Source organism: Macrotis lagotis, chromosome 1 (genome assembly GCF_037893015.1).
Source record: "Macrotis lagotis isolate mMagLag1 chromosome 1, bilby.v1.9.chrom.fasta, whole genome shotgun sequence".
Lineage (NCBI taxonomy): Eukaryota > Metazoa > Chordata > Mammalia > Peramelemorphia > Peramelidae > Macrotis > Macrotis lagotis.
The window spans coordinates 908,255,668-908,268,898 of NC_133658.1; the positions used below are offsets into that span (position 1 = coordinate 908,255,668).

Below are 13,231 nucleotides of genomic sequence, written 5' to 3' on the forward strand. Positions count from 1 at the left end.
TCACCTCCCCTTTCTCCCTTCTCTTTCCTTTCAGAACCCCCAGAATAAGGCTTCCTCATTTTCCTTGTCCCCAACGGGTCCCAGCACCAAGGTGAGAGTGGAACTTGCAATACTGTGGGAATGGTGGGAAAGTCTACATAGGTGAGGTGAGGTTTGGAGAGCAAGGGAGCTCTGGGGTGGAGTTCAAGGTTGTCCTTAACTCAGGAGCATCAGTAAAGATATTTCTCCTTCCCACCAGCCTGCCCCAAATCTATGACTCATCCCATCTCCTTCCCCTTCCCCTGGGGTTGAGGGGGGGGAGTTGGCTGGGGAAATCCCCCCTGGGGCCCCAGGGTATGAACAACAGGAAACTGAGGGCCCAGCCCCCATCCCTACTTCCCTGCCGGCCCTGGCTTTGCCCCGACTCTCAGCACCTCCAGAATCTCCCTTCACCCCAACAACTCTAAAAGGAGAGTTAGGGGGAGGAGGGAGATGGGGAGGACTGTAGGCTGAATGGAAAGGCTGGAGGAGGAGAGGCGAGAGCAGGGAAGCAGAGAATTATCAGGGGAGGAGATGATGGAGAGATGGGGGCGTGGGTTTCCTATAATGCATAAAACCTCTGCTGGGAGCATTTTCTGGGTAAGGGCCTGGGTTGAACCTGCAGACAAAAAATTCTCTGAGGGTAGAGAGGATTATTTTTCTTGTTTGGGTACCCAGCCCCTAGGGTTTGGATTTTCCCCCAAAAATTGAATTGTCAAGATGCAGGGGGGGGGGGATGAAGAAGAAAAAGGAAGATAAAGGGAATAGAGAAAAGGAAGAGATGAGGAGAGGGAAAAACAAAGCCCTTGGAAAGAACAGCAGTGCCAGAGACTCTCGGGTGTCTTTGGGCCAATCACCCCCTTTGCTCAGTTCTCAGGTTTCTTGTCTGCAGCAATGAATCTAGAATCCTGGCAAAGGGAGAAGAGATGGCTAGGAAGAGAAAAGGGGGAGAAATTTGAAGGAGGAGAGAGGGAGGGATGGGGAGAATGGAAGACAGAGATGGAGAGTCAGGGGATCAACCATTTAGGGTTGAAAAGGACCATCTGACTTAATATTGCAGCTGAGGAAACTGAGTCCTGGGAGATTAAGTAGCCTATACACACCAAATTTGTACTCAGGTTTTCTTACTATAGAGAAAGTTGGAAAGGAGAGGAAACTTTTGGCGGGGGGAGGGACTTGTAAGAAGGAAATCTTGTGATGGATTTGAGGGGATGGTGGAGAGAGGCCACCTGCTGAGGGCCACTCAGGAGCTATCACTCAGACCTGGGGAGTGGAGGAAGAGGCAGAGCTGGGCCAAGGGGCAGCCAAGCCCAGCTGCCATCCACAGATTGGGGATGGGGGGATGCTTCGAGAACCTCAGCTGGTCCCACGTAAATCATTTAATTTTTTCTGGGCCAAGGTCTAAAACCATCACTCTTTTGTTAAAGAGGGCAGAGGAGGAGGGGGGTGTAGGTTTCTTCACCATGATTGGTTCCTCTGCAGGACCTCGAACTTGCCTCTCTCCCCATGCAGATCAAGGCTGAAGACTCCAGCAGTGACCCGGCCCCAGTGGCCCCCCCACCCCCGCCCCCATCCCAGCCCCACCTACCCCAAGCCCAGCTCATGTTGGCTGGCGGGCAGCTGGCTGGGGTAAGTGACTCAGGATGGGCTCTGCGGGACCTTTGGGGTCGGGGCCCAGCTCCCCACAAAAAGGGGCTGTACAACACCAGAGGAGGGGAAACAGCCCAGTTATTGGACATATGTTGTCAGGAGAGGCTCTAGACCCCCCCCCCATTTCTTTCCAACGGGTCACTGAAGATGAAGCCTGGGAGTCCTCTTGTCCCACCTTGCCAAGTACTCACCCCCAAAACAAGAGGGGATGGCAGAATGGCCCTCCTGCCGAGCCCCCACCTCAGCTGAAGTTGCCTTTGTTCTCTGAGCAGCCACACTCGAGACCCATCTGGGGGGCCCCTTCTGTTGTTCTCCCATTGCCCCCAAGCGCAGAAAACAGCTCCAAGTAGACTTGGCTCCCAGGTACAGCCAAGGGACCATGAGTCCCCATCCACCTCAATTTGTTTCTTTTGTCTGACGCTAACCCCACCCGGCTCTTTTCGGCTTGGCTGCCTGGTCCCCAGCTCTGTCACTAACCCGCTGCTCCCTCTGCTCTCTCTTTGCTCCTCCTGTCTCCCCCTCACCCCTGTCACTCTTTCCTAACCCTGTCTTGCCCCATGACCCCTTCATCTCCTTCCTTGTCCACCCTCCCCCCCCCCTTGGTCCCTCTCTCCTTGCCCACTCTCCCTCCTTGCCCATCCTCTCCCCTTGCCCATCCTCTCCCTCCTCGCCCATCCTCTTCCTCCCTGGTCCCTCTCTCCTTGCCCACTCTCCCTCCTTGGCCTCCGTCCCTTCTCTCCTGGCTGTCGTCCTCTCCTCATGGTCTCTGGCCCCGCTGGCCGCCACCCCTCCCCCAGCTGACGGCCCTGATGCCCACCCAGCAGCAGCTCCTCCTGCAGCAGGCTCAGGCCCAGCTCCTGGCGGCTGCTGTTCAGCAATCCAACGCCGCTGCCGCCGCTAATGCAGCCGCCGCCGCCTCCGGGCAGCCCCCTGCCCCTGCTGGGGGGGGCGACCTGCCGCCGCAGCCACCCGCAAGCCAGCCCCCGGCGACCCCCCAGCTCACCCTGTCCCAGCCCATCCAGCTCACGGCCCAGGTAAGGCGGGCACATCTCCAACCTGGACAGGGCCAGCCGAGTGGAAGCAGCCAGCCCTGGCCGGGAGGGGACACGGGCTCCCCAGCACACCCCTCCCCCAGCGATCCCCCCACCTCTGTGGCCTTTGAGATCCCTCTGAGGCTGCTCCTCTTGCACCCTGAGCTTTCTTCTTTGCTGCCTTGAGCTCATGTCTATGCTATCTCCCAGAATTGTGCCTGATAGCTTGTGGGCCTCCTAGAGTCAGCCTGAGGCCTCATCTCCAGGGGTCATCTCCCCCTGCCCCTTCACCCTCCAGAAGCAGGAAGCCCCTAGTCCAGCAACTTGGCAGAGGCACCCGCTGCCACTTAGACATTTCCAGGAATAGGGAATGCCCTCCCTCCCCAGGACAGAGCTGCCCAACTTGGCAAGTCTGTCCTTCTGTGAGCTGAGCCCCCCCCCCAATATCTTCTACCCCAGCCCATGAATCTTCTCTCTGGGTTCAGTCAGGACTAATCTAATTGTTCTGATCCAGGAAAAGTCCTTCTGAGATTTGCAGAAAGGATGATGATATGGGTGCTGCTGCCAGAGCCTCTCTAGGTTAAATACCCACAAACCCAGAATGCCAGAACTAGGAGCAATCTCAGAACTTAAAATGGTAGAACAGGGAGGGCCCTTAGAACAGGGTATGTCAGAGCCAGAAGGGATCTTAGAACAGGAGATGTCAGAACTGGGAGGGAGTTTACAATAGGGATGTCGGGGGCGGCTAGGTGGCACAGTGGAAAGAGCACCGGCCCTGGAGGCAGGAGGACCTGGGTTCAATTCTGGTCTCAGACACTTAATAATGACCTAACTGGGTGGCCTTGGGCAAGCCACTTCACCCCGTTTGCCTTGCAAAAAAAAAAAAAAAAAAACTAAAAAAAAAGGATAGGGATGTCAGAACTGGGAGGGTCCTTGGAACAGGGGCTGTCAGAGCTGGGAGGGGGTTTAGAACAAGGATGTCAGAGTTGGGAGGGGCCTTAGAAAAGGGGCTGTCAGAGCTGGGAGGGATGTCAAGAGAGGGGCCTTAGAAACCCATTATCCCCCAACACTCTATTTTTCAGTTAAGAGGAAAATGAGAACCTGAGCAGGGCTGGGCAGTGCTGCCTGAGTGTGGGGGTGTCTGCGGCCCTCACTCGGGACTTCCCTTGCATGGATACCCTCTTTCCTGAGAATGGGGGGCTGGGCTAGCTGCCCCCAGGGCCAGGCTGGCTCTGACATGGGGCTCCTTGCCTCTCCCCCACCCCAGGACATCCAGCAGCTCCTCCAACTACAGCAACTCGTCCTTGTCCCGGGGCACCACCTCCAGTCACCTGCACAGTTCTTGCTGCCACAGACCCAGCAGGGTCAGCCAGGTAGGAGCCTTGCCTGGGCCTGGACCGAGGACGCTCCATAGCCCTCTGCCGCCACCTTGTGGAACTGCATCCTAGAACCTTGAAGCTTCTAATGCTAAATCCCTTGGATGGGGTAGTCCTCCTGCGATGGGGAGCTCACCAGACACAGTCCCCCCGCTTTGAGAAAGCTTTAATCATCATTCTGTGAGCTAACATTAGCCCTCCTGGCACTTACCCCCATTATTTCTTATCTCTTCCCGTTGGGCCTGGGCCAAACAAGCCAGATCTTTCTTTAAAAAAATGATGGGGTTGAGTTGAGTTGCATGTAGAATCCTAGTTTTGAGGAGTGGGGAGAGACCCCCAGAGGGCATCTGGCTCCACCTCTATGTGGGCAGAAAGGCCTTTCACAGCATTCTTCACCTCACCACCCCTGGATGCCTCGGGGAGTTCAGGCCCTGAATGGAGCCATCATTTGCTAGGAAGCCTCTCCTTCTTGCCTCCCTGGGACTCCCCCTAACTCTGCTGCCCCTCAGATCTGAGGGGGCATCAGATCTAAACTTGGCAGCCCTCTCTGGACCTGTTGGCAGGATGGGGGTGGGACATGCCTTTGCTAGTGGTGCCCTGAGAAGTCTGCTCTGGTCTGGGCAGGATGGGTCAGTGGGCCCCACTGATATTTGCACTGTCTCCCCCAGGCCTGCTCCCAACACCAAATCTGTTCCAGCTACCTCAGCAAAGCCAGGGAGCCCTCCTGACCTCCCAGCCTCGGGCTGGGCTCCCTACACAGGTAAGCAGTTGCCCCTCTGGGAAGAGCCAAGGCACCTGGAGTCTCTATCGGGAGCAAAGAGGCTCCTTGGTCAATTAAGCCTACAGCTGGCCCAGGAAAGGGAGGGACCCCTAACCTAGCCGACAGGAAGAGGGCATGCGTGTGTCTGAGACACTGCAACCCCCTCCCCGATGCCTGGAGCCAGGTCAGATAAGAATGGGGTTCCCAGGCAGTATCTCCTCTGATGTCTGTGGGAGCTATGAAGGTGAGCCTAACTCTGGGAGCTGGCCAGTTCCATCAGGCTGGGAGGGTTGCAGGGTGGAGCCCTGGATAGGTCAAGTCTAGAGAAGCTTCCCAGAGAGGCAGCCACAAGGCAATGAATCTGGGAAGGAACCTTCCATCAGATTCTAGCCTTGATGTCTGAGTTGGTGTATGAACTTGGGTGGGTTGCTTCCCCTCTCTGGGACCATTCCCTCATCTGTAAAATGGGTCTATAAACAGGTACCTTATGTACCTCTCAGGGGCTGCTGAACAAAAAATTGGAGCTAGCATTCTTTCTGTTCCTAATAACAGCTATTCCAAGTCAGGTGAAAATAACTCCCCTCTTGCAAATTAGAAAACTGGGTGGGGGGTGGCATCTAGGTGATGCAGTGGATAGAGCACTGGCCCTGGAGTCAGGTGGACCTGGGTTCAAATCCAACCTCAGACACTTAATAATTGCCTAGCTCTGTGACCTTGGGCAAGCCACTTAACCCCACTGCCTCAAATAAATAAAATAAAAAAAAAAAGAAAGAAAGAAAACTGAGGGGAGGGAAGGAAAAGGGTGAGACCCAAGATCACACATAAATAGTATAGACAGTCACTCCCAGTGCTAGTTTTTAAGCTCCTGAGTTCCATAGACTCTAGAAACCAAGGATAATAATATAACCTATTGATTCTGATGTTGATATTAAGATAATATAATCTATTGATTTTGATATTGATTTTAAGATATAATGCAATCTATCAATTTTGCTATTGATTTTAAGATGATAATATAGATTTTGATGTTATTAAGATGATGATGCAATCTATTGATTTTAATATTGATATTAAGATGATGATGCAATCTATTGATTTTGATGTTGATATTAAGATGATGAAGCAATCTATTGATTTTGATGTTGATATTAAGATATATATATACATATAGACTTGATTTTGATGTTATCTGAAGATAATATAATCTATAAGTTATGTATTAGTGCTGAGGGCTCAGAGAGTGATATCTGGGGAGGATTGGGTTGGTCAAGGGGTGCCAGAGAGTTGCTTGAAGTGAAGGGGAAGAAGGGGAAGAGATGCTGGAGACCCCAAAGTCCCCCTGCCTTCTTTCCCTCAGGCAGTGACCCGACCCACACTGCCCGATCCGCACCTCTCGCACTCGCAGCCCACCAAATGTCTGGAGCCACCCTCCCACCCTGAGGAGCCCAGCGACCTGGAAGAGCTGGAGCAGTTTGCTCGCACCTTCAAACAGAGGAGAATCAAGCTGGGTTTCACTCAGGTCTGATGCCGAGTAGTGGGGCAGGGGGTTGAAGGGAGGGGAAGAGGGTGGCCCTTTGTCTGGGCTACTGTAGGGCCTCCTATTCCCTGGAAGCCACCACCCCCTCCCCGGAATTTACCAGCCCCAACACAGTCTGCAGAGTCCTCTGCAGTGTGAGGTTCACATCCACCCCAACATGTGGATCCTTTGGTCAGGGAGAGAAGTTGGGGAGGAACCTCTGGCCCCCTTTAACAGGCTGAGGGAGTGCGGGGAGCAGGCTCCCATCCCCGCGCAGACCCCCAGACCCGCTATCCCTCCTCTCCAGGGCGACGTGGGGCTGGCCATGGGCAAGTTGTACGGCAACGACTTCAGCCAGACAACCATCTCCCGCTTTGAGGCCCTCAACCTCAGCTTTAAGAACATGTGCAAACTGAAGCCCCTTTTGGAGAAGTGGCTCAACGACGCAGGTGGGTGTCGGAGCTGGGACCCGCACACCAGCCTGGCCAGCCGCCGGGCTGCCGCTGTCCAAGGTCCTGGCGGGGCCGAGCTCAAAGGGCTGAAGGGAGACTGGGGGGCCCGGGGAGGAAGCCCCTGGTCGTCTGACCCTGCCTCCCTCCGGGACAGAGACCATGTCTGTGGACTCCAGCCTGCCCAGTCCTAACCAGCTGACCAGCCCCAGCCTGGGCTTTGACGGGCTCCCAGGCCGGCGGCGCAAGAAGAGGACAAGTATCGAGACAAACGTCCGCTTCGCCTTAGAGAAGAGCTTTCTAGCGGTGAGGAGATCCGCCTGCCCCCGTCCTGCGGAGCCCCCCGCTCCACCCTGGGGGTGCCGCTGACCTCCGACCTCTCTCCCCCACCCCAGAATCAGAAGCCTACCTCAGAGGAGATCCTGCTGATTGCAGAACAGCTGCACATGGAGAAGGAGGTGATCCGTGTCTGGTTCTGCAACCGGCGCCAAAAGGAGAAGAGAATTAACCCCTGCAGCGCTGCCCCCATGCTGCCCAGCCCGGGCAAGCCAGCGGCCTACAGCCCCCACCTCGGGCCTGGGGTACTGTGCTCCCCTTCTGACACCCACAGGGACACGGACACTCAGAGACAGGGAGGCCCCATACACACCCACACACCCACACACCCACAGACACCCTACCACTGGGGTCTCATCACCTCAAGGTCACCTACAGCTACAAAGTCATCCATGGACACACCTGGACACACGAGATCATAGGATCAAAGAACTAGGTCTTCAGAGTATCTCCGAGGCCCCTCTTTATATAGATGAGGAAACTGAGGCAAACAGGGTGAAGTGACTTCCCCAGGGTCCCACAGCCAGTAAGTGTCTGAGGTTGCATGTGGACTCAGGTCTTCCTGAAGGACTGTTGTGAATTTTCGAGAGTGAGGAGGGAGGACTTTGCTTTCCAGGGAGAGAGATGAGAGATCTAGCTAGGGAAGTAGGTGTTAACACCAGGTTGGCCAGGATGTCCATGGCATGAAGGAGTGATAATAAGTATGAAAAGATAGGTGGGCAGGACACCAGTAAGAGGCAGGTGGAAAGGTGATGAGGTAGGCTACTACAGGAAGCCAGATGTACCCATGGTCACAGACATGAAGCTTGGTTAATGGGCTAGAGATGGGCTCTGAAAGGACTTGACATGCCTGTGGCCTTGCCAAGATGCAGCAAGCATTAGTTCCCTTTCCTCTACTCCATCTCCTCCAGCTCTCAGCTTACTAACACAACCTCCAAGAAACATCCATCCCTCTTCTGCTCTCCATCCCTCCATTCCATTCTATCCATTCATCCCTCCATGTCTCTCTATTCCTCCAACCTCCATCCATGAATTTCGCCATCCCCTTCATCCATCCTTTTCTCCATCCCTCCATTCCTTTCTATTCATCCATCTCTCCATCTCTCTCTATTCCTCCATTCTCCATTCATGACCCTCCCTTCATGCATTCTTTCCTTCATCCCTCCATCCTTTCTCAGATTCCCTGAGCTCTGACAGAAGGAGTACCAACTATACCCAGGACTGATTTTAAAAAATTAGATCTATGTGTAAATCCAGGTTGGTGCCCAATGATGTAATTTTTTGATTTGCAGAAAGTTTGCCCTTTTTTGAAGACTCTGCCATAGGTTCTGTCAAGCTCAGGGCTCCAGGACTGTTATTTGTAAGGGAGAATTTGGTTCTGTTTGCATCATAGTGCTGACACGATGGGAGGCATCCCCAGGAAGCCATCTCCAAGTTTAACCAACAATATGTGACTGTCAGCCTGAAAAGCTGTCAATGGAGATTATAGTGTTCTGTTGAGTTCAACTTTCAGTTCCTTTGGCTATCATTTGGGGTTGTTTTTTTTTTGGCAGAGATACTGGAGGGGTTTTAGCCATTTTCTTCTCCAGCTCATTTTGTAGATGAGGAAGCTGAGGCAAATAGGATGAAATGACTTGCTCAGGGTCACACAGCTAGGAAGTGTCTGAGGCCAGATATGAACTCAAGAAGATGAGTCCTCCTGATTCCAGATCCAAGAGTTGATGCACTTCAGGATTCTTGTGTTACCCAAGGGGGAGTCTTAGTCTTGGGCAGGGCTTGAGTGGGAGATTTCCCTCAGGTCCCACATCAAATTGGAGCCCAGGTGGGACCATAATGCAGGTCTCCTGACTCCCAGGTTAGGACTGTTTCCAAAGTGAATCCACCAGAAAGTGTCCATGCCTTCAACTTTGTGACTATATTGGCACCTCACATCAGGTGACAACTGACCTTGTTGTAAAGATCTATGTGGATTTCTATGATGAAAGCTATTATTATAGAATTAATGGGATCAATTTTGGGGGCTTTGTGTGGGTTATCAATTGACTGTTGAACATTATTCAGTCCTTTGGATTAAGCACCAGATTTATTGTGGGACCTTGGAAGAATGATTTTCCCTGTCTGAGCCTCAGTTCCCCCATTTGCCAAATGAAGGAAGCTGGTTTTGGGTGTGCCTTTCATCTGTAAATCTTTGCCTCTAGAATTCTGAGATACCTATTCCTGAAGATTAGATGTGGTATATAAATATGCACAAACACACACACACATCCATGCATACACATTCATTTATCATGCCCTGGCCCCTCCTTTCCTCATGCCTTTCAGTCTACTCTGGGTCTCTGGAGTGTGCTGGGAGTCACCCTCAGTTTGACTAGGAGCCTCCATTGGGGTGCCCATCATCTGGAGTGTGCTGGGAGCCACCCCCAGTTTGAGTAGGGGTCCCACTGGGTGTGCTTCTCCTCTGGAGTGTGTTGGTGGGGGTTCATCCTTCCTTTGCCCCCATCAGTGTGCCCATCTGAGAATCACACCCTGAGAGACTTTCCCTCTTCTCTCCAGGTCACACCTCAGGGGGCTGGGGGGACCCTGCCATTGTCTCCGGCTTCCAGCAGTCTGAGCACAACAGGTTAGTCCTTTCGAACAAGAAAAGAGGAAGTGCGATTTTGAGACTTCAATTGGGGATGAGGGAAGGTGGGCAAGAAAGGGGCCAACCCCTCTGGCAGTCACTGATTTGAATTGGAACCTTGGACAGCTCCCTTCTGGTGGAATTATTTCCCACTGTCGAGTGGAGGAGAGGGCTCCTTTCAGCGTCTACTGGCTCTGGTGCTTCACATTTCTGCCATTCTCTCTTCTAGTTACTACCTTGTCCTCAGCTGTGGGGACCCTCCACCCCAGTCGGACAGCTGGAGGGGGCAGCAGTGGAGGTGGGGCCGTGACCCCCCTCAACTCTATCCCCTCTATCACACCCCCACCCCCTGCCTCCACCAACAGCACAAACCCCAGCCCCCAAGGCAGCCACGCGGCCATCGGCCTGTCAGGCCTGAACCCCAGCACAGGGTAAGTAATTCTGAGGCCAGAGAAGGGCAAGGGAGCTGTAACTGCTTTCAAGAGGCTGTGCCCCCTCCCCTTGCTAACCCCTTGCCTCCCCCACTAACCCATCTGCTTTGCCTCTTCTAGAAGCACAATGGTGGGGCTAAGCTCGGGGTTGAGTCCGGCTCTCATGGGTAACAACCCTTTGGCCACCATACAAGGTGCGTCCCCTTACATCAAACTCCTTCGGTCCCCGCCATCTTCCTCCCTCCATGCTTTCAAACATCATTAGGACTTTGTTTTTAATCATCGGGGATTTTGCTGGACTCATCTTCATACATGTAACTGCTTCTGTGATGGCATTGTGTGTGTGTGTGTGTGTGTGTGTGTGTGTGGTGTGAATGTATGGGAAGCTTCCAGGGCTGAAGTTTGGGTTTGGGGATGTCCTCAACCTTAGGCTCAGCCTGATCCTCCCTTCCCTCCTTCAGCACTCCCTGCCCCATCCCTAGCTCATAGCACCGCTCCATCTCACTCTTTTCCTTTTGTGGAAAGAACATGAGGTCTATCTCCAGATCTGAGGAAGAGGGTCCTGGGGAAGAGAGGGGCAGGGAGTGGGGGTGGGGTGCAATAGAGAAGCATTCCAGGTGACCTCCCCGTAAGAGAAGATAGCCCAGGTGGGAGAAAATGGCTTCTGTTCTGGTGAATCCCAAGTGGAGTTCTACAGAACGTTAGAGCTAGAAAGAGTCTTAGAACGTGAAACAGTGCCAGAGATGGCAGGGACCTTAGAACATGTGGTGTCAGATCTGGAAGGAGCTTTTAGAACATGCGATGTCCGATCTGGGGAGGGCCTCAGAACAGGGAAGGTCAGAGCTGGGAGAGACTTTAAAAATAAAACACTAGAGCCCAGAAGGACCCAGGAGGTCCTTCATACTGGGAGGAAAGGGAATTCTTGTTTGGCCTGCAAGTCTCGCCTCCATCCCTAGCCCAATCTGTCTCTGTCTCTCTCCAGCCCTGGCCTCTGGTGGAACTCTCCCCCTTACCAGCCTTGATGCCAGTGGGAACCTGGTGCTGGGAGCAGCTGGGGGCACCCCAGGGAGCCCAGGCATCGTGACCTCACCACTCTTCTTGAACCATGCCGGGCTGCCCCTCCTCAGTGCCCCTCCAGGGGTGGGCCTTGTATCAGCTGCGGCAGCCGCAGTAGCAGCTTCAATCTCCACCAAATCCCCGGGCCTCTCCTCCTCCTCCTCTTCCTCCTCCTCCTCCTCCTCCTCCTCCTCTTCCTCCTCCTCCTGCATCGAGACAGCAGCACAGACCCCCGGAGGGCCTGAGGCGGGGGCCAAATCAGAATGAAGACGCCGGCTCTGCCTTTCCCTGCCATCCTCCACCCTCGCCCGCCTCTGGTCTCCCCATGTGGGGAAGCTGGTGGCAGGGGGACAGCGGCGGGGGATTGAGGTGAGGGTCCGAGAGCTGGAAAAAGTGGAGGAAACACCAAAAAAAAAAATAACCCCAGCAAGAAAAACCAAACAAAAAAATAAAGTAAAGCCAAATAGAAACAGACATAACCAGCCGCCCAGAATGAGCCGGGGCGAACAGAAGAAACCAAAAACCGATACCAAAAAACGCAGTCCAGAGCCAGACCTCAGTGCGCTCACCGCTCACCGCTATAACACCGAAGCTCCGCGTCTCCCCCTCCCCGGGCCGGGCGCCCCCGCCGGGGGTCCCCTCGCCGCGGGCCGCCCAGTGGACCAGGAGATCGTGTCGGGCCCCGGAGGGTGGGGGAGGAAGCTGGGGGTGGGGGGTGGGGGACCAGGGGAGGGAACAACTGTGGATTTTTCTTTTCCAGAAACCAAAAGAGACAGGGCCCGAGAAACCTCACACCCAATAGCCGGTAGCTTCATCCAAAGGCCTGTATAGAACTGGTGGCGTTTGTTGTGCTCCCCCGAATGTGTCCCCCAGCCCCTCGCCCGGCCTGGGAAGGGGGTGGGGAAGGGAGGGAACTTGTTTTAACTGCCTTTTTTTTTCAACAGAGGGAGAGTAAAAGGGGAGGGGAGAAATCCCCCCTCCCCTTTGCCCTTCCCCGTCTCCTTTGGTGTGGGGGGGCCGACCATTGGGCTACGAGAATCCCATCTCCTGGGCTCCCCTGGCCCCTCTGGTTCTGTGCTTGGGGAGTGAGGTCTGGTTGGGGGGGGCGAGGCAGTTAGGGCAGGGCAGTCCCAGCTCTTGCTCATTTCTGCCTGCCAACCCCCCCCATCCCTCTCTCTCTCATCCCTAAAAGAACAAAAAAAAAAACCCACCAAAAATTCATATTCCAGTGCCTATCCGTGGGATCGTTCACGCTCTTTTACATTTTCCAGAAAAACCAAAAAATCGTTCCCTCGCCCCTGCCCGCCCTCTACACACAGGAAGATGTCTCACTCCTCCAACCCCCACTCCCCACCCCTCCCCCCAACCTCAAAATGACCACTCCCAGAATCAGGGTCTGAGTTGGCGAGGGGGATGCCACCCATTGTCCTCTCAGTGGCTCCCCTGTGGGCACTGGGATGTATCTAGATGACAGAGGCCTGTGGGAATGCCACCATCAGGGTTGTCCCTCTGCGGGCCTTGTCTTGAACCAAAAACAAAAAAAAGTACCACAAAAAAAATAAAACTGAAAAAAAAATTTTTAAATAGAAAAATCTATAGATATATATATTTAAGGGAAAGAAGAAAAGAACTCAGACTCTTAAAAGAAGACACTGGAGGAGCCAGGAGGGAAGTGTAGGGCCTCCAGAGTGCGGCGGGCGAGGGCCTTCAGCCTCCACGCCGGATGGACAGACGGATAGATACTTCTTTCTCGTCACAAATACCTCATGGACCTCTACGGGGGTTGGGAGGGAGGGGAAGAGACAGTCTTTGCCCAGGAAGGATGGGCTGGGGCAGGACAGGAGGATGTCAAGGCCAAGACCTAGAGGGAGCCCCCCTCTTGCCCTGACTGCTGTGCTCTCCCCACCCCCCAAAAATCAACTCAACAAAGCTTTAACCTTATGGCAGAAAACCACAAGAGAATCCTACAAAGAAACAACATTTTGGGG

The 13,231-nt window shown here is 53.9% G+C and overlaps 1 protein-coding gene across 7 annotated transcripts in view; it reads left to right on the forward strand.

Annotated features, from left to right (window-relative positions):
• The window catches only part of POU2F2 (POU class 2 homeobox 2), a 64,988-nt gene extending 53,052 nt beyond the window's left edge, over positions 1-11,936 (forward strand). For 4 of the 7 annotated variants that reach the window (XM_074219394.1, XM_074219396.1, XM_074219398.1 and 1 more), the window contains 13 exons: positions 35-91; positions 1,531-1,647; positions 2,466-2,702; positions 3,967-4,072; positions 4,744-4,835; positions 6,193-6,354; positions 6,659-6,800; positions 6,958-7,106; positions 7,196-7,381; positions 9,690-9,756; positions 9,986-10,187; positions 10,308-10,381; positions 11,170-11,936. In XM_074219394.1, coding sequence (XP_074075495.1) covers positions 35-91; positions 1,531-1,647; positions 2,466-2,702; positions 3,967-4,072; positions 4,744-4,835; positions 6,193-6,354; positions 6,659-6,800; positions 6,958-7,106; positions 7,196-7,381; positions 9,690-9,756; positions 9,986-10,187; positions 10,308-10,381; positions 11,170-11,510 — 1,932 coding nt within the window. In that variant the 3' untranslated portion in view covers positions 11,511-11,936. The remainder of the gene's footprint in view (positions 1-34; positions 92-1,530; positions 1,648-2,465; positions 2,703-3,966; positions 4,073-4,743; positions 4,836-6,192; positions 6,355-6,658; positions 6,801-6,957; positions 7,107-7,195; positions 7,382-9,689; positions 9,757-9,985; positions 10,188-10,307; positions 10,382-11,169) is intronic. The other 3 variants (XM_074219400.1, XM_074219399.1, XM_074219401.1) reach the window with 3 other exon arrangements.
• The last annotated feature ends 1,295 nt before the right edge of the window (positions 11,937-13,231 follow it).